Source organism: Echiichthys vipera (genome assembly GCF_963691815.1).
Source record: "Echiichthys vipera genome assembly, chromosome: X".
Taxonomy (NCBI): Eukaryota; Metazoa; Chordata; class Actinopteri; order Perciformes; family Trachinidae; genus Echiichthys; species Echiichthys vipera.
In genome coordinates, this window is record NC_139825.1 from 40,935,594 (window position 1) to 40,962,414 (window position 26,821).

At 42.0% G+C, this 26,821-nt stretch overlaps 1 protein-coding gene across 5 annotated transcripts in view; it reads right to left on the reverse strand.

Annotated features, from left to right (window-relative positions):
- Positions 1 to 26,821, reverse strand: part of foxp1b (forkhead box P1b) — a 170,573-nt gene that overhangs the window by 21,009 nt on the left and 122,743 nt on the right. The window contains exons 1-6 of one of the 5 annotated variants that reach the window (XM_083938878.1): positions 23,723 to 23,832; positions 16,032 to 16,169; positions 15,693 to 15,806; positions 12,240 to 12,390; positions 5,909 to 6,098; positions 58 to 165 (exon numbers count right to left, since the gene is read on the reverse strand). In XM_083938878.1, the coding sequence (XP_083795004.1) occupies positions 58 to 165; positions 5,909 to 6,098; positions 12,240 to 12,390; positions 15,693 to 15,806; positions 16,032 to 16,151 (683 nt within the window). In that variant the 5' untranslated portion in view covers positions 16,152 to 16,169; positions 23,723 to 23,832. Of the gene's footprint in view, positions 1 to 57; positions 166 to 5,908; positions 6,099 to 12,239; positions 12,391 to 15,692; positions 15,807 to 16,031; positions 16,170 to 23,722; positions 23,833 to 26,821 lie in introns of those variants that run through there. The other 4 variants (XM_083938877.1, XM_083938875.1, XM_083938876.1 and 1 more) reach the window with 4 other exon arrangements.

Genomic DNA, 26,821 nt, shown 5'->3' on the forward strand with positions numbered 1-26,821 from the left:
GCGCGAGGACAGACTATCTGTGATAGAAATATACCTCTGGCAATGGCTTTTACTTACTTGAGGAATGAATGGAAATCATCAAACACCGCCTCACATCCAGGCCACTTGCATACACCGTGGCCGTAGAGAGGGTGACTGTGGGGAGAATGGTCTTCTAGCATCAATCTGAAACAGAAATTCAGAGAAACATAAATAAACTGTTAATAAAAACAGATTTGAAAGTTTTGTAGAATACAAACACAGTTACAGGCCTGTGGTCACATAACGTGACAAGGGGTCAAAGAAGACGGTTCAAAGAAGGCCTGTTCCACACCTCCCTGTGTGTACTGTATGTAGTTTCCACATGAAAACCTTGACTTCATTCAATTCAATTCAATTCAAAAAACTTTATTTGTCCCCGGGGGGCAATTCAGGGCACACAGAGCAGCAAATAACGACAGTGCAATTATACAAAAACATTTTAACGTAATACAAGAATAAAGTGTAAAAGAAGAGTTAGTGTCAGGATGTTAGTGTGTTAGTACAGGTAGAATAAGTGTCAGGATGTTAGTGTGTTAGTACAGGTTAGATACAGAGAACATCGTCGGCGTGAGATGTAGAAAGACATGTGTGTCTTCAACTTGATCTGTGAACCTTGGTCTGTGTGGAATCAGTGTACCTGTGTGATCTCTGCTGGCTCTCCTCTTAAAAGAGGGGACTCGTGTTGTGTAAGCACAAGCAAATCAATATGTAATTATTTAGTATCACTGAGCCATGTTGCAATTCACTTTGATCAAGCCTGCTAGGGGGCAGCCAATGCTTTTCCTGCGCTGCCTGCTGCATCATGTCACAGAGCCCACCTGGAGGAGTGTGCGCCTCAACATGAAACCCCCAAAAGCATCAGGCACTTTCACACAGTGCACAAACTGTAAACATCCCCACCTGGTATCAATTTATCTACTGACCAATCCGTGTCACCACAGGCTGACAAGCACTGCGTCTATGGGGAGCGTATGGCTTTGCACAATCAGTCTAAATAGCGGGAATGTCCCCGAAAAACAAACTTTACAACGTCTTCCATATGGTGAGAGGCGTGGAACCACAGCTAACCACAATCAGTGCTGAGAGAAAGCGGCTTGTGTGGAGGCAGTGTCTGCTAAGAGAGCAAGACAGGCAGCCATATGGACACGGGCACTATACAAGACACACAACTTTCAGCTACAAGAGCCTGGGGGACTGGCCTATATTGCTACCACCTGTGCTGCTGGTGGCTTGTGAGCACAACGCTGCTGCTACTCCTCCAGTCTCAGCCCCACTCTCTAAGACAATGGGCCAGACAGGGAGAGTCATTACACCTCACCTGGTTGTGTTGCCATGTGGGAATAACTCAGACCACTTAAATATCATTCATATACATATATTCAACAAGAGATAATGACTAATACCACTTCTTCAGGGAAAAATAAATACTGAGAATAACATCTTGCATTGCATGCATAGCCAATAATCCATCTGCTATGATGGATATGTAATGTAGAAATGAATTAGTCAGAAAAGAAAGTAATCTAACCATAGCAAGTTTGCAGGATTAAACAAGCTGATGTTCAGATTAAAATCTCATTTGTATCAATGTTGGTTAAGATGTTCCTCAAGTAGGAAATTTTAAAGGTCGTCACAGGTTTCCTTTTGTTATAATTACTTGCTTAAGAGTTCACATTGTTCATAACATGTGATAATTGCATTGCAATTAGAAAGCAGTCAAGCATTCATGAATGTGGTTAGCAGTTTTCCCCCCTCCTTCTTTCCAGAATTTTTTTTAAAATTCAATTATGAATTATGCATTCACATTAAGACCTCTGTTTTGATACAGCTAATAAATAGATGGCGGAAGACCTATTATAATGAGTTTTTAACAAGGAAATGTGTGGACTGGTGAAGGTAACGCTGCTTTTTAATTTAAAGAGATCCTTTTTTAATTCTTTGCGAGCAGGCTTGTTGCTTAATTCTGTATTAATAAGAAATTGAAATGTGGAGTGCGCTGGGAATCAGTGAGCACAAAGCGCTGTGAGGGGCTGGCGGCAGAAGAGCCCTTTTTAAACGGTGGATGGCTAAACAGTAGTAAATGACAGAATTTACACCAAATGAGCTACATTAGTGTAATAGGAGAAGCGTGTAGGATTCATGGGGGTTTCTCGCATTTGAGAACATGTTGAAGGGGAGGGAAAAAAAAGAAAAAACAAAATCGCTCTGCCGTTTCCTGCGTTGCGTTAAATTTGACTTGCTCCAACGACAGGTCTGTCAGGATGTTATTATTGTCTAGCAGCCCGGGGAAAGAACACTCTAATGATCTCGTAACAGCGATGAGGGAAACCACAGAAGGAACACAGTGCCTATAGACCCATACAGAAAGGTGTTACACTGTGTTTATGTGCAGACAGACACGAAGACGATTCTGACAGCTGCTCGCCACTTGTTTTCTAGTTCACTTCTTTTGATGAGATGCTTTGGGCCATAAACACGTCATGATCTATGGCATTGTGGGCTGATGGACTCAATCTATCAGCAAAGAAAAGGAAGATTGATGTCCACCATGCTAGGTCAGAGTATGGACACAATGTGTGTGAAGCCCGTAACAACACCCTCCCTCAATGTTGGTACTAGTGTTAGACTATTCCCTTGAGTCCTCCCCCTAAATCCTTCATCCCCCCCCCATCCCCCCAACTCTCCAGGCCCTATACTCAATCCTTTCCTTCTTCTCTGTGCCACTGCATGCTTTACCCTAAATGATTTAATTAGCAGTTTTTTTCTAGTGTAAGGCAAATGAAAGGCAAGAGAGATGGGAGTGCTGTGTCAAATCTGATTATTTATCTCCTTAACAGATTGCTGTGTTACAGTCCCCGAGCTGTGGTTACTGATGGTTGTTGGTAAGTAAAGTGGGCCAAGCGCTTTGTGAGGATGCAAAGCTAATGTAGCACTGTATTGGGAATTTGTGTCAGATAAAGATCAGCCACATTCCATTTAAATAAGCAAATCATTGAATAAAGATGACCTGGCTCACATGGGTATATCTTTATCTATGCATCACAGTTCGTGGGCTGGGAAACAACACGGGCTGACAGATTGAGTGACTCAGGCCCTGGTCATATCAGGGTGTTGTTCAGACAAACAGAAATACCAGCCTGCCTTTCCCGAGTGTTCTTTGAGACAAGTAAAAGCAGGAACACGTGCCTAGTTTTCGTTGTGTCAAGCCTGCAGTGATTGAATTTCTCCTCCTTCCTTAAGACGGAAGTGCAAAGCCGGTGAGTGATTCCTGTGGATGCACTTAAGGTTTTAGTTGCAGGCGTCGTTGTGCCTGGGCAGATTTTATATGACACATGAAACTAACTACATGGTACTTAGGACCTGCTGTAAACCAATCTGAAGCCAGTCGGGAAAACAGGCCCATCAGCAGAGAGGCTTGTTTCTGTTGCATGACAAAAGGACTTGCAAAACCACATCAATTAAAAGTTCATTAAGTTCAGCGCTGGGAGGATGAGTGGATGCTCTCTATTTACGCCCAGGCCGGCCCAGCCCATTATCTTCAACCTGATTATTCAAATCCCTGGATTATAACACAGACGTTTTCTCAGAGCCTTGCTTAGAATAACCATACTTAATAATATTTCATCTTTTTCCCATGGAGTCTGATTAGAATTGAGTCTGCATCATCAAAAGGAGAGGAGAGGAACTATGCTCTTGATAGTTGTGTGATTTAAAGTGTTCCAAAATTAATGCAAAAAAGGATTATTGGTCGTGTGAATCTAAATTAGCATCATTCAGCATTTAATAAGCAATGTTTTGTGTTCACTTTGTGTCATTCATCTATTCTTAGTAATTGCACAGTGGAAAGTCTGGATAGGTTATCCACGGCTTCCTCAAGCAGATGGGCTGGGTGAGAATCACCTGCTTGGTTTTCTGACAGATCTAAGATACTGTGAGAATATTCAGACTGAGACTGCCTTCTCCACTTAAGCTTGTGTTAAACTGCTGTTGACATCTTCTTTAATCTCTGACAGTCAGTACGAGGCAGAGGGGCTGCCAGCTCATACGTTATGTCTTCTCCGATGTTTCATGGAGCCCTAAGCTGAGGTTCTTGCCTTTTCCTGCCATCGATGCTCACCTTGTTTGCTCGCTTGCGACAATGTGTGATGGAGTGAGCGAATCAATATCCTCCCCTGCGATTTGTCTTTAACTTCAAACAGACATTGAGCCAGACTCTAGATGAAGGACTGGAAGCATGTGGCTACTGTCAACTGTGGGAGAAACTAACGCCCGTTTTTTAATTTTATTTTTCTCCAGTGTCTGTGCTAGAAGATAACTTTGAAACACAGTAAAGAGGATAAGGCTGTACAGGTAATATGAATCTGTATAAAACCAAGACCATTGCTTGGAAAGAAATTGCTGCTTTCTGTATCGCCCATCTGTGGATCATAGCATTTCCTCTCAAAGTCACTCAGATCCTCTCTACAACCCTTCGCCTCCCCCACACCCCCCGACACAAGCTGCCCCTTTTCACCTCCAAAGGCTTGCTGGTTTACTGTGCTTAACATGTTTTCATCGGCATTGCTTTCATAATGACACATAGGTTTTGATCACTGAAACACAAGTCAGATGTTATGCAGTGAGCTCATTGTGCCTGGAGGCTTCTCACTAGCAGTTCAATGATCAGACTTTGGTGCAAGAAAACAAGCAAATATGTAAGATATCAAATGAATTCCTTCCTTAAAGATACAGACACAGAGCAATGTTTTGTCCTGCTTTTAAAAAAATATGATACACCCAGATTATGTTTTCATCAGAATATAATGGCGTGTTTTTCTTGTAGTGCTTTTTCTACTTGTGATATGACAGGTTGATTGTAATGTCAACAAGTTCCTTGCAGTATACAAGGAACTGGTTTTCCTTTATTAAGGCAGACACATAATCTAATGCAGCGTTTCCACTGCATGGTAGGGCTCTCCTCAACTCCACTCGCTCTGTTTTGGTTTTCCATTAGCAAAAATTGTGGATAGCACCTGGTACTTCTTCTGGTACCACCTCGGTTGAGGTTCCAAGCAAGCTGAGCCGGTACAAGGAGGTGGAGTTAAAACACTGCAGACCATTGATTGGTCAGCGAGAATTGTCAATAGCATGTCACAGGATATCCTGCACTGACCCACTTTTTTGTACCATCAATAGCAACCCCAATAATACGCTGTACTACGACGCGATCCAGCAAGTGTTTGCTGATGATGTCATGATAGCTTTATGCAGTGTCACTCTGATGATCACCTTAGAATCCTGCCTACAGAAAAGTGCCTGGTACCAAGTCGAGCCGAGCCATACAGTGGAAGTGAGACATACATGTTTTCAAGGTAATGCAACTGAAGTCACTGTTGTGCTTCCCAACGTGCAACTGAAACAACAGCAGGAGGGAGTCAATACCCTGACCCTTCTCATTGACAGTATAGTGATTCCATTTCGACTGTGTGCACATTTCTTCAACTCCCTGTATTCCTTCCAGGTATTGCTGTGAAATCCCCAGCTGTATAGAAAAGTGACTGCATTGGCCTAAATAGAAATAATACTTATACACCATAAATTAAGAGTAATCTCTATGCAAACCTATGGGGACATATGGTATCTATCAACTGGGGCCCTGTGAGAAATCGCTATTTTAAATAGGGGTATGGCATGTGGGCACTGTTTGCTTTACACAAAGTTTAATTATCAGTTGGAGGTTAAAAATAAGAAAAGGAACAGTGCTTAAAAGACTATTGTTGCATAAAAGGCATCATATGAAGCTTCACTGTCCCTGATAATGTTCTCATTGTGAGCACATTCGAACAGTGTAAGAACTATGCAGAAAACAGAAAAGAAAACGAAGATACAAAGAGACCTTGAGACTCACCCTTCTCTCTTGTGACTCATGTACTGCCCATTGGTGGAGGCATGCTGGTTATGGTGTGGGTTCTTTGGCGGTGCCGGGGAGGATAGGTCAAGGCCTCGGTGGCCGTTGTTGCTGTTGTTGTTGTGCTCCTCCTTCACGTGAGCATTTGTCACCTCCTTCCACAGTTGCTGCAGCTCTGCTGGAATCATGCCTGAGACAAACAAATTGGATAATTAAATCAATTAACAGCTAATCCAACTCTCTTCTTCATCACTTAATTAAATCAAAGCGTCTGTAAACAAAGCCAAGTATTAATTAGAAAATATTCCACTACAGGGTAATGCACTGAGAGCTCTTGCCTCCCCCCCCTCTCTCTCTCCGCCACATCCTTCTCTCCCTCCCATTTTTCCTGTGATCTGAAGCGTGTTTGTATACACAAATCCCTGGCATTCACGCAGATTTCATGCCTAAGAGTAAATAATTAACACCCCAGACAAGGCATGAAATCTGAATAATCACCATCAGTTTCTCTCAACAACAGAGATGTGTAGAACATACACAACAAAAAGTTTACAATAGCAACACTAGAAAACATCCCACCCCTACCTCCTTGAGAAACAGGACCCTGGGGTAATATTCTCAAAAGCGCATTAATGTGCAAAATACTTAAAGCTCTGCACCGCCTCCAATTGACACAGAAGACTTAAACCTCATTTAACAAGTCAAGCACACTGCAGCTTGCAAAACCCTTTGAAAAAAAATCCCTTTAAGACAGAAGACATTTTTCTGTGTACTGGAAACACATGTACAGAGTGACAGCGATTCCGACACCGCGGGCCAGAGTTGTAGGATAATGCTGTGTTTGTGTACCCCACTTTTCATGCCTGAGAGAGAGCCTTTGTTGGTACACAATACATATGTGTCCATCTATGCTGTATGGGTTACGGTGCCGGAGAAGTCTGCTTTCATTTGACACAAATGAGGACAAAGCTGATATGTAAAATAAGATTAAGCCATATGGTTGCTGAATCTGTGGCTATTTGTATTTTCATCTGAAATATACTGCGTCTGTGTAACCCTGCTTTTAACAGCATACTGAAATATCTAATAGGGGAATATGTGTGGATTTGCATTGGGTGCTTAAATAAGCCACATGTTTTAAGCATGGGGAAAGAAGCCTTTGGATATGTGGTGAATTTAACCACAGAGCAAATGGGCAAGACCGCTCGTTTAACATTACAATTAATTAAATCCATTCTCAAAATGAGCACCGGCAAATGAAAGATGATTTGCACATGCTTATCTTCTTGGGTTTATATTCTCTGGATCCCCCAATCCCTCCCCTCCCCGTTTCTCATCACCAGCTCTACAGATACCAGAAGTGTTCCTTTCAAGCACCAGATTGTAATACATTGTGTGCAAAATGCTTAGTCTTAATTTATTCCTGTTGTGGAAAATAACTGTGAGGTGAAGATCTCAATGCGATCAGCAAAAATATTTTTAATTTGATAAGCTACTAAAGATTTTAATTATGCTGGTAATGGAGAACATTGGCCTAATGAGGCGGAGGACTCCAGAGAGACGCAGGGGCTAAGAACTGTGAAATGAGTCAGATAGGATTGCTGTAAATTCACACTAGATCGTTTGCATATCAAAGAGCAGGAAATGATTACAGGACAAATCAATAACCTTTCCACGTTCCAAGGAGCGTCTTTCCTCATTCGAATTTTTCCACATGCTCGCTCTATTCTGCCTGCCTGTATTCTCCCTTATTCTCTTCAATGCCTTGATGTGCCCTAATCGAAGTGCACGTCCACGACAGGCTAAACATGCTTATTATTGTGGCCTGTGTTAAAGCATGCTAATCCACAGCTTGCTCATTTCCAGTTGCATTTTCAAAGGATCCATTGTTGTTTCTATGCCCTAAGAAGACTTTGGAGCAAAAGTTTTTTTTTTCTTTCTTTGAAGGCTGGTTTGGAAACGGAAGGTCACTGGTGATGCGAGTGTCCTGCGCTTCGACAGCGGGAACAATCATTTTCCCCCCACTTGGTGCCCGGTGACAGTGGGCGATGTATTTTTAGCCGATGTGCTTGACAGGGCGGCCCACACTGGCTCAATTACCCAGCAGTCCTGGTGACCCCGACACCACTGTTTACTCAGATGAAACCGCAGCGGATAGACCGCTCTGATGAGAGAGGTAACGGAGTGGGACCAAGCTGTCTCTTTCTGGATGTAGTCCCTCATTTTATTGCTCTCCATTCGCCTCTTCCGTCCTGGTACCCCTATCTAACCCTAACCTCTTCAAACTCAACAACAGCTATGGCTCATGATTCCACATAAATGACAATAAAATATCATTACACAAACGTCCCAGAGGGTATTATATTTTGTGTTTGGACAAAATGCATTGGGTTGCTCTCCATCTGATTACTGTAGGACACATAATGACATTGATCTGAAAATCCTCTTTCTTGAGTCCCCAGTTTGTCCATCCTTTAAATGCCGGATTGGTTTATCTTTCCTCTTTCCATTTTTCAACACAACTATTCCACTCATTACGACTGGGAAATACGGACAAGCACTTTAAAAAATGTATGTTGTTGGGACACTTGATTGATCACCGGCCTCCCAACTCAATTTTACCTCTGCAGGTAGCTTTGGCACAGAGACAGGCCGAGCTCTTCAACCTTTTCCTGTCCTTGTCCCCCTGTACCCAGGTGACCATGTTCAAGCAAGCAGAAAGTTGATTTAAGGTTCATAATGACATCAGTTGCAGGCCATCATCCCCCAAATAAAAAATGGCCCCCAGTGCTCCGGGCTCTTAAACCGAGCTGTTACTCCTCACACACAGTGCTGGTGCCGTAGGGGGGGACAGTGACATCGCTATTAGTTTATTGTTCCGCCAGGCTGGGACCTTTACTGCACCCCTGTTTATGTTGCCGTAATCACTGGCCTGCTGATATGCACCCCTTAGGCCTGAAATATGTCCTGTCCTAATGCTGCAGGAACTATTACCAGTAGCCCACTGCTGGACGTATCAATCACTGACAGGTCAGCCGCATTACCCACCGCTGTCCCTGATGTGCTGCTGTTCTGTGAGCACTTCATGGCTCACCACATTCTTTGCTTTCATATTACCGACAAATTTGTCTTGTCACTGTCCCACTGGCCTCTCCCAGACAGCTTAAATAATGTTGTTCAGCTACAATAACTGACTCTCTTGCAGAGCCACCTCAAAGGGTGAGCATAAACATGCATACACATGCACACACACATACAACACCTGAGCAACATAAGCCTGAGCAACCACTGACTCACTTATCAGGTCAAGAGGACAGGCTTTTTGTGAGGAGGGGGAGGGGGAGGACCAAATTTATATTTATGAGAGTTATATCCTCCCCAAACACACTGTTGTAATTTATAACAGATAGTGTCTGGCCGCTTCCAAGACTTTGAACATTAATGTCAAAAGAATTTATGACAACAGAAACAAATTATACTCCAGATAATGGGAGAAATTGTTTTTCACTCATAACTGCTATCTGCAAGTTTATACTTAATTAGTGCTATCAAATGTTTGAAAGGCTAATTCAAATGCATTCCTTCAGTCGATTGTTTTGGAAGAACAATCGGCACATTGTAACAACTGTAAGCATGAGCCTGAAGCAAAAATGAGCTACAAACCCAAAACTGCGGATGCACACCTGCTTCTCTTTAATTACTGTTACAGTGACCTATTATTTGCAAACCTTTTGTTCCTTTGATTGTCCCTGCACATCAAAAAAGAATAAAATGGATTGTGATAATAGTGGCTTTCTACAAATTATTCTATCAATACCTACATTTTGAAATGAAAGAACTAAAAATCATCAGTTAAAATGCCAATTTACTGCCCCCAAGTTTGAATCCATAATCAGCGGGACCCAAACAGAGCAGATCAACTCATCACTTCCGACGCAGTGCTAACTGCTAGCTGAGTATTGCAGATTAGATCTGGGCACCATAAGCCCGGGCCACTGATGCATGAAAGAGTTTAGTGATGTGGAAAACAGAAAGGTCATCAATAACTTCAAACAGTCAAGCAGAAAATGTGTAGCATAGGAAGACAAACTGGGGCCTGAAGCACTAACCTAAGTGTTGTAACAGCTGTCGGAGGCACCAGGTTAACAATCAGTGGATTGGGACAAACTAACTAGATTTAACTGGTGGTAGCAAACAGGAAGAAAACACTGAGTGTACATGGGGGGGGGGTTCAGTTTCTCATCTTGATGTTTATGCAAACAACATAAAGTATTACAATTCATTATAATACATTGTTGAGGGTCAAAACGCCCTTATAAAATCAAAATCCAAATTCTCTCACTGAGAAATAAAACTAAAACTATTTTTACAGGATTCTTCAACTAAAAATATTTATTCTGAGAAATTAAGTATGTAATGTGGTGTATGAATGCTAGGACTAGGATTCTTAAGCCAACTTTCATTTCCTCAGGTATTTCAGATAACATTTTCTGAGAAGTTTGACTCAATGTGCTTGTTATTGTCAATTTAGATGACATAATTGTGTACAACAGAATCTCGATATAATTATTTTTACAAAATGAATCCCATTGAAAGATGATGAATTATCATACTGAATTATCTCCCAGCCCTAAAAGATCCTCCCCATAAACCAGAAAAAAATTAGCCTTGACAAAGCATACTAAAAACTTAAAAACTAAAATGGATATGAATTCAATACACATCCGCTTTTGATACGGTTAAGATGACTTGGAGGTATTTGATTATGACACAGTATAAACAGGATGTTCTAGGGATGTTGTGAAATCCATCAAGAGTACCTGGCCATATCACCACATAATGCTTTACTCAAGGGGTGTGTTTGTGTTTGCCAGACATCTGACACAGAGCAATTCAGCAAAGCACACTCACAACACAACAGCGCTCCACGCCTGTGCCCATGGCAATCGTCTGCGGGTGGATGAGTGATTCCATACCCAGTCCAAACAATAACACCACTGTACAAACCGTGTTTGTGTTTGCCTATTACCTAAGCACCCCCCTAAACCCTCCCGTTTTTATCGCCCTTATCTTGTTATTTCAAAACTGTTTGTCTTAGCTGGGAATGAATAGTCGGTGTCATGTTCTAAAACTCTTATGACGCCTTCTTTGTCACAAGGGGACCACTCCTTAACAAAATATTAAAGAATAAATAAAGGAATAAACTTCCTGGCCAAACAACAAGTATTGACTGGCTATCAAGTAACATGCAGTTTCACAATGACAAGTTCACTGGCAGTTTACGAACAATAGATCCAGTCTTCCTTCAGAGTGAAGGAGACTGCCACCAGGATGCCAATTACAGACACAGGACACAAGAGTTCAAGGACAAAGCTTGGACACTCAGAACAGTGGGATATTTGACTTTTAAAGTCTAAGATGATAACAAAGTGTAGCAGAACACATTTAACTGCAGTAAACAGTGAACCCGGGCAGGAGGCATAAGATGCCATTAGGTGTGCCCTGAGCCAGTTAAACCACGTACACTATGTGGTTTCATACTTAAGTGGTGCTTTGTTCACATTGACTAAGCAAATTTGTACAGGTATTGTAGCAGAGGAATAACAGTAGTAGATGACACAACTCTTAATATAGATAGATATACGCCTACTCAAGCTGCAATGTTTAAATAGATTGTTGGTAAAACTCCCAGGTTTCTACAGTGGCAAACCAATAGCTTCGGTGGTAACAGTGTTAGCAGCTGGGGTCACTGCGCTTTGTACACAGAGCTGATTAAAATTGCTACAACAGAATATGTCCTCTGGTTAGGTATTTTGACACATTTATAAGTAGAATTGGTCATATAGAGTAATCACCTGTCATTTTTGGAGTCTGGTAGCTTTGAATAGAGCATGTAAAGGCTGTTTATTTTGACATCTAACTCTGTGAATTAAGAGTTTATTTCCACCAAACCAGAGTTGGTGATTGTTGGAACATTGAAAAGACTAACCAAGATGGGTTTGGTGAATTTTATGTTGTGTCCGTCAAGTGAAGTCTGTTTTGTTCACACAATGCAATTAAGCGAGCGTCTTAGTTTACTAAAAGAGAGAAACTTTTTATTCAGAAGGTATATATAATATTTAATCTCCATTGTTTTTGTCTTTAACCCAGAATAAATCTTAAATCGACAAACACATTTTAGCACATCCAAATATATTGGAGGTTAAAGAAATGTTGGGTTATTCCCAGACATAGTTTTGTTGCCAGAAAGGCTCGTGTTGAGCAGTTGAGGACTTTGACAAAGGAAAGTGGGCTAGTAGTCCAGAACAGTGCTGTGATATTAGGTACTGACCCTGAGTGAGGGAGTGCAGCGGCAGGCCGGTCTGTCCAGGCTGGATTGTGAGCAGCCCTTGCCTCTGGAGGTTGAGCAGATGCTGCTGCTGGACCTGCTGGACCTGCAGGAGCTGCTGCTGGAAGGCCAACTGCTGTGCCGACACCTGCTGCTGGGGGCACACACAAAAGACACACCGTCAGTGAACATACACATACACACAAACACATATATACACAGAATATATATATATATATATATATATATACACACAGCATAACTGGATTCATGTATGTTGCTGAAAAAGAAAAAAAAAACATTTAAAGGCGGAGTCCACAGTTAATGGATTTGTGTGTGCTAACACACAATTGCACAGTGTAATTTTCATATATGTTGCTTTTAGTGTGGGTTTGTCTAGGCCCAATTAAGACAGGTGGAGTGTACATCTCTCTTTCTTAATTAACGAGGAGTCGGGAGGCAAATGACAAACAATGAAACAACATAGTTAATCATTCATAATAAGAGCCACAGGAATTTAATTACAGCCATTCATAATTCAGCAAACAACGTGTGACTAAATCAGAGTGCTTAATAACCACCCTAGCAACTCTCACAACTCTCCCAGGCATGGCGCTGAGCTCAGGGATACACTCTTACCCCCAACCAGCGCAGCACGCTTTGTGAACTTGCATACTGTGGACTGACTGTGTTGATCTTACTGTGCTACGGCTGTTTCATCAAGGAATTTTTTAATGAAAACCTGTTGTGTCTTTACTGCTTTAAGGGTTGGGGGGAGTGGGGGGCATTTTTTGGCTCTGCTTAATGAAATGTGTGAACTTTGATAGGATGAAAAAAGTGATATGAGAAGAGACGAAAATCAAAAAGGAGAAAGCGAAAGTCAGAATAATAAATAGAAGGAAATGATCTAATATCCCCAATCTCCTATGAGTCAAAACAAAAGAGAGATGTTATTTAGATAACAGGGGCACAGAGGATAGATGACTTTTAACCCTTTCATCAATCCCCGCTCTGAACAATCTCATTATTAATTATTATATAACAATTAACAACAACATCTATCAGGATACCTTTTTGTTTTCTAAGCATGCCTGAGACTCAATGGGATGGTAGGTCTGTTTATCAGTACACAAGGCCAGTTGACAAGCGGGTGGGAGGAGAGGAGGGGGCACTGAAAGCAGTGTAGGGGCTGCCAAGCTGTGCACCGCACCCTGTTACCAAACACAGGATACACCACTTTTTTTACTTCTCACAATTGAGTGCATACAAAAAAGGTCTCGGTGCAACCCGGCTGTCAGGTCACTGGCTGGCGGCTCTGAAACCACTGAAACAGCCAGATAAAATGCATCCCCTCCGCCCACCCATGTTCGGCTTGTCAAAAGGGTCTAGTGGCCTTCCTTTGCCTTGCTCTCCCTCCTCCTGCCCCACACCCTGCCAGCCGTTCTCGCACCAGCTCACTAAAAATAAAGCTCTGCGCAGCACAGGTCTATTACAGCGAGCGAGGTCATCTCATTGGATCAATCAGGAGAGGAAGGTACTTTGACAGTGCTAGCGGAGGGTCATAATGAGTAGTAACCATATTCATTCACAGGCTTATATGTGATCTAACCCAAATTGAAAGAAAAGTGAGATAGAGAGAGAAGAGAGTGAATTTCAGTGAGATTCGGGATGCAGGTGGCCTGTGATCCCCTGTGATCTTTCCTATTCATGAAAATATTTTTTTTTTCCTTCCGTCTGTGAGAAAAGTTTCTCATGTCTTCAGTGGTTTTCTGTTCTTCAGCTCCTCCCTGACAGCCTGAGACAAAGATAATAGTGCTACGGGGGTGGGAGTTCACAAGGAACAATGTCTTTCATCAAAACGCTAAATAAATAGAGGGTGGCTTTTCTGGAAGAAAAAAAAAGGAAGAAAGAAAAATCAAGTATTGCAAATGAATTTAACTCTCTCCCCTTTACATGTTTTTTTTTTTATTCTGGTGCCATCAGCTGACAGGAGCTCCTGTGCGCTCCCAGCATGCAGACACATTAAAAACCCCAGACCCAATAGACCAAATAAGAGGTTAACAAGAAGTGGCACAAGGGAGAGAAAAATACAGCCCCTGACAAATGATAAAGAGTGACACTGGCAGGCCTTTATTGTCAAGCTTCAAATATAAAGTTAAAGATCTTTGAAAAACTAAATTTTGATGTCTTTAAAATAAAAGAGGCACAAAGCAACAACAGGGGGTTATTGTCTGGCAGCCACAGGGGAGTCACTGCATAATTCTTATTCTGTCTTTTGATGGCTGCTAGAAATGCGACTGAAAAAAAAGCAAGAGCGATGGGGAGAGAAAGAAAACATTGGCGGAGGGGGAGAGCCTCTCGAGGCTGCATCCATTTCCTGTGATCATACATAATATGCTTCAAAAGTTGTTTTTTCTTTTATTCTCATGCTCCATTCAACTGATCAATTGCACCTCCTTGCCCCCCTTCCCCACCCCCTTCTTTTCTCCCTTGCTCCTCTAGTGTATACATCAGATGCAGATATGTGACAGGCCCTATCTGAGGCCGAGGAGCTCTGCTGTCATGTTGATTTATGGGAGCATCACGCCACAACTTGTCCAAACTGAAGCCCGCAGTTCATTAATTAGGGAGCTACGACTTTGAAGTTGGGAGCTTCGACAGAACGTGGTTGTGTGTGGATGTGTGTGCGCCTTGCTTTTGACATCGGGCTTAATTTTCAATGCTTCCTCTACACTCCAAACATTGAACTCAATGGGGACAAGAGCAAAAATTCCCAGATTGTCTTTGAACTTATTCTGACCGCACAATAATAATTTGCTTTGTCCACAGTGATGCATGTATCCTCCAGTCATTAACACGCATTAAGCTGCTGCCTATGAGCGAGCCCTGCCGTACTGGAGGGAGCGAAGTAGAGAGCGAGGAAGATGGAGAAGAAGAAAAAAAACTCAACACAGGCAACAAAGCTGGGAGCGCTCTCTGCACTGATATCTCACAATTACATGCCTTCTCTTCCTCTGCCATTTCCATGTTAATTACCGCGAAAAAGCCTCTCAGATTTATATGCTCCCTGTTCCTGCCTTTCTCCCTTCTGCCTTTCATTATGTCCTACATGAGTCTCACAGGAGTGGTCATCTCTTTGTTTCACAGGACACTTGTTTACCTGAAGAGAAAAAAAAAGCTTGGATGGACCAATGCTCAGGCTCTATAAAATATCTTACATTTAATGTAGTGACGGTTCCAGAAAAAGAGACACAGTATCAGTCACTTGTTACCATTTATCCAGCAAGTCTGACATGCTAATCAGAAGCATGAGTGCACTTGATCCCCCCCACCCCTCTCTACTTTAACCACAGTCTGGAAGCAGATGGGGTTGAGGGAGGGAGCACACATGCCTTCCATGCTCTGTCTGGCCAACGGGTTTGGTAATGGCAGGCAGTTGGAGTGATGTCAGCCTACCTCTTTACTCTGCTTGCTGCCTGCATGGTGCTGCTGCTGTTGCTGCTGCTGCTGCTGTAGAAGCTGGAGGTGGAGCTGTTCCTGCTGCTTCTTGTAGAACTCTTGGAGTTGCTGCTGCAAAAGAGACGGGAAGGTGACATGTGAGTGAAAGTCTGCCAGTCGTATAAACCCAGCAGTAGGTTTTATAAGAATTTTCAATACTTTAAGGGATGTTGTTTTTGAAGCCTGGAAAATAATAGCAGCTGAAAGGGAATTTATCTTTGTGAAATGCTGTCTTATGTATAATAAGAAGATTTTCAGGCAAAATGATTCATAGGATGAATGTCAGATGCACATTACCTGCTGTAACATGAGGGCCTGTTGCTGCTGGAGAAGTACCTGGAGCTGCTGAGGGCTCAGGACTTGCTGCTGAAGGATTTGCTGCATCTGCTGTGGAGTTATCACTTGAGGTGTCATCATAGCCACTGAAACTGGAACCTGCACAGAAACACAAATGGAGTAGATAGATATAAAAAAAAGTCCACTTATACAGTACAGAATTAATGAGGGAAACTAAAAGCAGAGAGATCACTGACAAACTGATCAAATATGGAAAAAACTTTCCAATAAAACTGCTCAACAAAAGAAGACACTAAATATATCATATAATATACATAAAATGCCCCCTTGCTTTTGAATGAATCTGAAGAGTGATATTGATGTGTTAAAAGCTGTACATGCTCTCCAAAAAACACAAACATTTCAACCCCTCTAACAGTTATGACGCCACACCAGATTAAGGACACAGGACGTGCATCATGCCTGTAGTGTAAAGAGGCCAGTGCATCCACCCCGACCTCCATCCTCTGCCCTTCCTCTCTCACGCACAACGCTTAACACCATCAAATATGATCCGCATCTGTTGCTATGCTTCTCAGAGCTCACCGTTTATACAACATGGCAAACACGCCATACCTGAGGACCTAAAAGATTGCCTCAAAAAATGCTGCAGTTTGCTCATCGCACGTAAGCATCATGTCATGTGAGAACATTTCATTAGAGACGCTGTCAACAGCGATCTATTATTGTGAAGATACAGAGTGCCTGGAGGAGGAGCCACGATGAAGAACATGCAGGCCTCTAACTAACTCCCAGAAGAAAGGTGTGAGTGCATGACTCCTCAAAACAAGTGATTTGTTGTGACACTCAAAGAGCCCCCACAGTTGTCAGGGTGCCTTAATTGCTCCGGCGGCGTAGGGGACTCGGTGTGTGTCTGGATGCTGCCACTCAGTGCTATGATGTGCAATACCATTAAAAGCTCCCTTCCTTGACATTTAGATGACAAACAGCAACTAAGATGTACTTGATAGTGCTGCGTCTTTGCAGTTGTTAACATGTTTTGTGGCGATGGTTCTTTTGTGTACGTGCACATATACATTAGTTATGTATGTGCATAAGTGTGTGTTAAAATGTTCTTTGTATCTCTCAGGCTGATGTCAGCAGCTGATAGAACGTACAGTCTATCATTGACAGTCTGTCTTCACCAAGGTTACCCAAATTGTGTAGCCGCCTTATAGCTAATGACACCCCTTTGAATTTTTCATGCATTTCTGAATGTAATTTTGCTCTTTAAAATCTCGTCCGGTAACTAAGGGGCCTTTCGTGACACACACCATGCATGCATATCACCTTATTCATTCTCCCCTCTGTGGCATAAAACACAAACAAAGCGCTTCCATAATGAACAGCTTGTACTGCAAATGCAGAGGAAAGGGCAGTGATGTCAAATAGGACAGGGCAGCTATGAAGCTCTCCGTTAACTTTATAGAGTAGTACCAGACTCTACTGTGCTGTGTTCTTCCAGCCCCCAAGAGAATGAAGGAAGCTAAGCCCAACCAAGGACTAACACACACTACACATTTCTCATCTCCAGCACCAGGCGTAGGACCGAAAGGAGGAAATGCAATATTAATTCTCCCCTGTATTATGTCTTAATATGCAGTTCATCTTGACTTTTGCACATGACTTGTCCTGTCATTTGCATAGCCCTGGCCTCCCATTTTCCTAATTTCACAGTCATTATCCACTGAAGTCCTTTTTTTTCTGGGCATCGCTAATTTTGATGAACTATTTTGAAGGTCAACCCGGCAGCTTGTGTTGCTGACAGTCAAGCGCCATACGTGACGTGATATATAGTTCCCCGTGTATTCATGACATTTACCCCCCATGCACACCGAGGATAAATAATAATGCCCCCTTTTTTTGAAGCTTTGCTTTAACTGCGCGCATTAAAAATCTACTCCATACTTGTCATGCTCTATTTTTTACTACCGTGTTAAAGCTGTAAATTTAGTCTTATTTTCAAATGTATAATCATTTTGTCATGCCATATTATATAGAGTGTGATGTGAAAAAAAGGGGAGAGAAAACTCTGCGTTAACACAGAGATTTTACACACTGCAGCTCTCAATAGCTGCCAATTTCATTACAAATTACACTGAGATTTCCTTCCATTTAACTGTCTTAAGTCTTAACACCTTGGGTGTATATCTCATCATGGTTTCACACTTTGCCTTGTCAGGAACGTCTGGCTCACAGTAACTACAGCTAGAGCAGCTTCCTCTGTGCACAGCCCCAGCAAGAGGCTATTACAGACCCCCATTTTATTATCCATTACTACTGAGGTCATTAGCAGCAAGAGGGATGGTATGCTTCTTAACCTATTGATCAATGTAACTACTACCATTTAATCCTGTACTGAAGGAGTGAAAATCTTCCTAAGACTGGATCCTATTGAGAGGAAGGGCGGGAGGGAGCACTTTAACTGAAAAATATTGCCCTGGCCGCTGTATCATGCCCATTTAACGCAAACACAGGACGCCAGTCGCCATTTAGAGCACTCCCATATGGTGCACTCCCTTATCTCCTGGATAACATCATGACTCCAGATGATCCACAAAAATATATCACCATCTAAAGATAGTCTAAAAGGAGACTCGTACTGGGCTAATAACTGAAGGGATCCACTGAGCCCAGCTCTCATCTACTCGACCAAGATGAGGGTGTGAAAAAGAGGACATTCTGAGGATGCCAGAAATAGCTGACGTTTATGAATTTCACCAAGGTGTGGTGCTCTCCAGGTGCCTCCCATGCATAAACAGTCAAACCTGGAACATTCTCACACATCTGCAGAGTGACTGGAGGCAATATACTGTACCAGCACAGGCCTGCTGGCCAAACACACACACACACACACACACACACACACACACACACACACACACACACACACACACAAATATAAACTGTGGCATGTTAACTGTCACAAGCACATACAGGCATATGTGCAACCCATAATACGCTGTACTGTACATGAGAAGCTAAAACCACATTTTCCATATGGAGAAAGAAAGGACTGGCGCTGTATAAAAATGGGTATGGAATAAAGTGCAAAATATTAAAAAAAAATATCAAGCATGATTCATTTAAATTTTATCAAAAAATATTATCAAAACTACTAATTTATATTTAATCAAAGATAGGGATCGTTCATATCGACATATACTTCACCACCTCTGACCATGCATCAAAACACACACACACCGACACACACCGACACACACCGACACACACACACACACACACACACACACACACACACACACACACACACACACACACACACACACACACACACACACACACACACACACACACACACACACACACACACACACACACACACACACACACACACACACACACACGGTTAAGGGACACCTACAGTAAGCCGATTTCAAGGGAAAAAGCACAAAATGTGATAATATAATGAGCAAACACAAATGGCACATCTGAAAACGTTGGAAAGTCACTGAAGACGCTCCCTGAGCACCCCCTCCTATCACAAGTCAGAGGTCAAAGCCTGGTGAGAAGGAGTAGGGGTGAACGAGGCTGTGAGATAGCCCTCTTTCCCCGACACTAAGGCAATTAAGAGGAGCAGAAATGAGGGACAAGGAGGTGAATGGCAGTGAGACCGTAACAGACGTTTCACTAACCGCAAAGGTGCAGCTTGGCTGACAAAAAAAGAAGATGAAGAAGAAGAAAAAAGAAGAGAATTATCAAATTTTCATTTGTGCTCCCATGGCTCATCTTGTTTTGTAGGGGCATCAAATGGAATGGAGAAGTAAAAAAGGAATAACAGGCCCTGGAGAAATCAGCGAGTCTTGTCCGTTTGATGCTCTTGTTTTACCTTGGCCTGCAGTGGCGCAAGGAAACGGCTTCCCATCCTGACTGACTATGATCTCCTGCATAAAAATGTAGTCGAAATGAGGATTTCACAGGCGCTATTGTACTTCAGTGATGTGTGAACATAATTAGTCTTTGACAAGACTGGAAAGACTAATTCCATATTATCCATTCAGGTTGATTGAAATCTCTGAGGTGGAGAGCGTTTATTTCCTTTGAATTTATTTATTTTTAAATAGACGCAGTATATTCACACCGATAACCTTTTCCCCCTATAATAATAGTAAGAACATCTTGGTATATAAATTGTTACAAAACATAATTCGTGTACATAACACATTTTTAATCCTCAATTCTTCACTAAGCCTAAAACATTTAAAATGCAGATCAGAACTACCCATCCCTACATCTGTTGAGAGCTCCAGTATTCCTTCCTCGTCATCCACAATCAAGCTGTTTTCAAAATGTTTACAGCTCACATAAACAGGATAATCACAGCCACATTTTGTCTCTGTTTGCCACACATTATATATTATGTGTTGGGTGTAGGGGTGTGAGGGGGCTTTGGGCTCAAATTATTTGAGCAACTGTAAAAACAAAAGTTAAGATTGCATTTTAATTAACTCTTCGACTACAAACAAACACGTTTTTTACCCCGGAGCTAGTCCCAGTGTCGGGTTTAAACAAACAAACTGCACGGCGAAGTGAAAGAGCTCTCACCCCAACAACAACAGCTGAGCTGCGAGCTATTTCCCACACTGGAGGCAGCCACCAATGCAGGTAACCACTGCTGAGGGGAAAGCACACGGGGCACCCCTCAACACACACACACCACCATTATGTTTTTTTAATTTTTGTGTTTTAGAAAATGTTTTTCTTTTAAAAAACAATATTATTATCAATAGTCGTCATATTAATCAGTTCTATATTTCTAGGAGTGATCATTTTCAGTGTAAATATTAAAGAACTCAATAATTCAGGTTCACAAAAAACCCTTAGTACAAAGTTACATTTTACCGTGTGACTCAAATCATGTCACTCGTTTTGACCTTTCAAGCCACACCTCCAAGTGTGTATTTCACAGCCCCAAGGCTTTTGAGTTCTGAAACCTGGCTTACAAATTTAAGGCGACAGCTCCTATCCTACATACCACCGTTCACTGTACTCACCTTTCCTGGAAACGTCTTACAGTACAATCACTGTTGGGGTGAACCGTGTGCCCATGATCTACGGTTTACCAGCTCTACATGGTTACGCAACATTCATGTCGTCTTCAGATGCATTATTTGAGTCAGTTGAGATTTAATTAAGATCCTAGCCTCTAAAATCCCTTTTAAATGAAACTGTAGTTAAAAGACAATGGCTGACACATCCTTGTGCAGATTGTTTCTATTCTCTGCACACCAGCAACGCAAAGCTAATCCCTGTTTCCATGACGGCAGACACGAGGGCCACAGATTGTGTTGCTTCTTGACACTCTTAATGCTGTTGTTTTATGTGACTTATATAAAGAATACAATTAATAAAATTATATAGAAATAAAGATATTTAGTATTAGAAAGAGGTTTAAAGCATTTACTAAAAATCTCCTTGTTTATGTCCACACACGGTCCAAATAATCCACACTTATTTTCAAGGGGCAACATGTCAATACCATCACATCCCTTATTGTTTTTAATATATATATAGGTCGTGACAGATGAGTGAGGAAAAAGACCTTCAGCAATAAAACACTCTACTTCGTGTAATCTCATTATTATCCTCCCATCTCAACCCTTTGAAACACATAGCATCTCAAGTGTAGAGTTAATCTTCCTATCTGAAACAGAGACGCACAAAACCAGAGCAGTAATGACCCTTAAAAAAATGAATGAAAGCAAGAAAAAACATGTTTTAGTCAGGAAAGGAAGGGAATAACAGCAGAGAGCAGCTGGTGGCTCACTATATCACTGCTAAACTATTCCCCCGTCTCTCCTCTCTCTCTTGCCTGCCTGCTCCAGTACAAAGCAAAGACCGTCCCTGTAAAGGATATCCCAGCGAGTCGTGAGGCTCTGCCGGCTACCCCCTGTGCCCCCCTCTCCGGGTACACAGCTAATATCTGGTTGCCTATGTCATGGTTTAGAAATGACAGGTGCTCACAGCCCCTCGCCTTGACAGGCCACTGCACAAATAACGCCCCTGCCTGAAAGGGCTAATGCACTACTAATGAACAATAAATCAACTTTGATTACAAACTGTCAACCCAATCAGCTCGCACTCCAGCTCTCCCAAACTGCGAGTCTCGGCACAGCTGCACGGCATTACGGTGCACACTGCCCTGTTTAGGCTTAGCTCTCCTCCTCAACCATCCGATATTCTCCTCCATCTCCCACTTCTATCAGGCACCCACTGATGCAAGGTGCTGAAACATTGCACCCAAAAAAAAAGTTCCGGCTAAATGGTAAGTGCAAACAGACAAATCAAAAACAGTACTTGGAAAAAAGTGAATCACGTGTGAGTTGTTCTTATAGTTGCATCATGAGTGTATTACTTAAGATTACTGTAGAAAAGACACTTGAGGTGATTAAAAAGAGAAAGTCAATCACCGTCTTCTGTTTGAAGCCTCAAAGCTGTCAAATCGGCCTTAAACTTGACAGCAGAAAAAATGGAAGAAAATGACCACAACTTTCCCTCCTAAATGTACTCTGTATTCCCTTTGTCACACACACACACACACACACACACACACACACACACACACACACACACACACACACACACACACACACACACACACACACACACACACACACACACACACACACACACACACACACACACACACACACACACACACACACACACACACACACACACACACACACACACACACACACACAGGCACAGGCACAGGCACAGGCACATACAAACATTCACACACTTCAATTTTTCAGGAAGATATAAGCAATGACATTTGGAGTGACAGCGCGTCTCCAACGTGGTTTTGTGGTGACGGTAACAAATATAGAGCTGTGCCAGCCTGTCTTAATTCACTGTGACACCATGAGAGAGGATTGGTCCAGGCCATAGCCTGAGAGTCTGACCAGCACTCATTAACTCAAGAGCAAATCATAACTAAATACACAAACAGCAAAACCCAATGTGGAACAACAAAAAAACTAAAGAAAACAAGAAACATACATTCTGCCTATTTTACACACCGTACCCTGGAAATATTCTAAAGAATAAAGTAATATTATCATAATTTTCTGAGAAAAACAATGTAAAAGAGAAGGCGAACCTATCTCCATTTCTTAGAACTTTCCATAATTCAAACAGCATACAGTGCACTCCTGAATCCTGCTTAACTGGTTAACTCACTATCATAAGAGTAAACAAAACTAAACAAACAGCGAGGAATGGCAGACAGAAAAATACTTTAAATGGTTTAGTATCTAATACTGTAAGTGACAAACAAGCACAAGTAAACAAACTGTTGTAAAAGTGACCTGCTCAAAACCATCAACATCACAGCACACAGACAAACAGATGCAGCTAATCCATACAGTCAAATTCTCTAAATACAGTAAATCTAATGTACATGACACCTGCTTTCTGTGTCGGTCAGTGTCTCAACGGCAAGGTAACTCCGGACAGCTTAACTCATACAAACTGCATGACAACATTAACCAATTACAATGATACAACATCAACGACAGACAGACAGTAAAGCCTCCTTTTTTCTTTTCCCCCGGTCAAATTAAATTGTCAAGTTTTTCTACACAAGAAAGCAGGAAAAATCACAAAAATCAATCATATTGACAAACCTGACAAACTCCATTTAGCTGGCAGGGTAAACAGAGTGCTGGGCCACGCGGTGTGGAGTGAAGCAGAGCGGAGAGCAGAGCGGCGAGGAAAAGAGAGTGAGGGAGAGAGAATGAGAGAGCGACTAAGAGAGAGAGGGAGGGAGAGGCACACAGGCTATCAGGCAGGGAGGCTGAGAACAAGCGCTGCTGTGCTGTGGAGTCTCCAACCTTCCTCGGGATACAGACAGATTGCACGCGCAAGGTTGCTCCCTGGCTGACAAGATACAAAACTATCCAATCAACCATGCCCTTCTCCACCAATCACAAGCAGCCCTCTAAACATAATCAATTCAAATGGGACCACACAATAGGGTGCCGCGGGCTGGGCTGCAGGTGAACCCGTGCCTTTGTGTGGGGGCCCCTTTCAAAAAAAGAAAAAAAAGAAAAGAAAAAAAGACACAGTTGACGGCTGTTAACCCTTTGACCCATGCCGGGACTCCGGCCGCGCTATAGAAACAATGGGAGCCTAAAGAAAAGAGGCCCTTTAATTAAACAACAGATAAGTAAACACAGCTATCCAGCGGAAAGAAAGAAAACTGGCCCCGCTATCAGCCCCTTTATTGTTCTGCTAAATGGAATTGTTTACAGTGCCGGAACAAAGACACAACTCATTTCACATGCTAAAAACAACAAATGCACAAACAGTTCAGACGCTTTGTACTTATTTGGACTCCCAAGCTAAGACAATATCACATGCATTTTATTTTAGAGTTAAATAATGTATTTATGAGAACTGTTTGTGCCTTGTGTTTCCTCCCCTAATCTTAATGTGTACACATTGCCCTAACCCTAACCCTTAGCATGCAACTAGTTGCAACATACTAATGCAAGTCTGTGTGCATTTGGTCATGAAATTAACCACAGCAAAATGAACTTTTTTTTCCAGTTTTTAAACACTTATCCTACAATTTGGCTTCAGACAAACTAAAACCATTTGCATTAATAGCTAACATTACACCAGCTACAGAACCAGACAATCCATCCAACTCCATCCCAATGAGAGCAATTAACTGTCATAATATCATCACACTCTTTAACACCCATGTGCAGTCAGTAAGGGGACAAGACAGGAGAGGAAACAGGACCCTGCCATCTACTGGAGATCTGACTGAACTCACCAGGAGAGAGAAAGCAGGATGAGAAGCCTGGCTCCTGTCAACGTATACAATATCTTAACCTTAAAATTGAATAAACATTTATCTGAATGCAACTTAAAATACATTTCCTTCTATAGTATATAAAACATAAAGGAATGGAGTACACCTTCTTTTAGTAATAACAATAAAATCAGGTTCACTAACTTTTGCAGCCCACTTAACAAAGAATTAGAGGAAAGGCAAGAGGCAAGATTAACACCTCACTTTGTTAATTATCATGACAATAAACACAGAGCTGAATAACAGAGCTCTAAAACACAGCTCATATCAACAGCTATAAACCCCTTGGCCAAGGATGAAGGAATGTTCACGGGATGCATTCCAGTCCGCAAACACACTGGTAAAATAAACAGAGTGGCAGCATAACAAGCCACTGCTCTCATCTGCTAATAACTAACAATGAGCTCTGCTTAGCTGGCCTGACCTATATAAATTATTGACTGGGACACCTCAAGTGTCAAAAGTGACAATTCCAGTACATATCATAGTGAATAATTAAGTGAAAGAAAGGGCGCTTTTTATTTTCTATCTGACACCCTCAAGACGGCTCACACAAAAAGACAGTGACATGTGCTTACAACTGCATGCACGCACGCTCGACACGCACACAAACACACATACACAAAGTGGTTTAGGCTACAGCCACACTCTTCTCCCCCTGCACTCTCCCTGGGGTGGTATGTCGGCGTATTCTCAATAAAACACCTTCTTAGCAGTAATAGGCCACTGTTCTCATTTCAAAGCTCCCAAAGGCCTCATGATAAATTTAGCAGACACACAGTTCAAGCTTCTCCTCTCACACACTGTCTTTCTAATCCATTGCCTCTGTGTCTGCGCCATCTAAAATAATTACACATATGTGTCGATGCGATACATACGCTATATAGATTTTTTTTTCTGCCTCCCGCGCACAGAGAAACATCAATATCCTTGAGCCTTGAACCACCGTCCCCTGTGATAGTTTACAGAGAGTGCTGAGCGATTGTGTTCATGACAGAGTGGATGACATTATATTTCCTGCTTGAGTTAGAGTGAAAGTATGAGTTAATGTCTGGTCTGGTCTGAGCTGTACTCCGCTTGGCACTGGCTAAAGATAACGACTCGCCTCCAATTACAAAGCCTTCCCAAAACATTAACACAGCTAGTGAATAAGTTGCACCGACATGCAAACCTGTGTCTTACTGCTACGACAGAAAGAGAGGGAGAGAGGTGGAGAGGAAGTGGAAGAATATACAAAACTGTAGTCATTCCATTTCTCGAAAGGCTCCTGTGACCTGGACCATTGTGTTGGGGCAACAAACAGTCTGTTTCCCTGTGTGTGTGTAAAGTAAATCATTGTTTACTGATGGTGGGAGTCAGCAGGGCAGGTGTGGGACCTATATAAATAACAGCTGCTCTATATAATATCACCAAGGCAACAAAAATACCATTTAGATCCACAACAGTACCATCATGTGTGAGCTTTCTTTGTATTTTTTAAGATGTTTGACTACATTATCAAAAGTGCCCTCTATAAAAGTCAAAAGAGACACATTTCATATACTAATTAACTTTGTTCCCCATTCATTGTAAATAAATATGTTTATTTGATGGATTAATAAATTAGTTGTTGCGTCTATAAAATGTCAGAAATCTCAAATATATTCAGTGTACTGTTAAAATATTCACATTTAAGCTGAAAACATTGTTAATATGGTTGTATTAGTTGACAACTAATGGATTGATCTTTACTGCTCTAGTTCATAAAGAACCTGCATTTGGTTTTCGTGACCCGCTCAGTTCCACTGACATGGTGCAGTGCCGTGTCATTTCTGCAGCAGTAAAATCAGCACAAAGACCTTTTTGAAGAGGTGGAATCTGTATTTCTATTCTGAAGTCATAACAAAACTAAAAGTGATCTGAT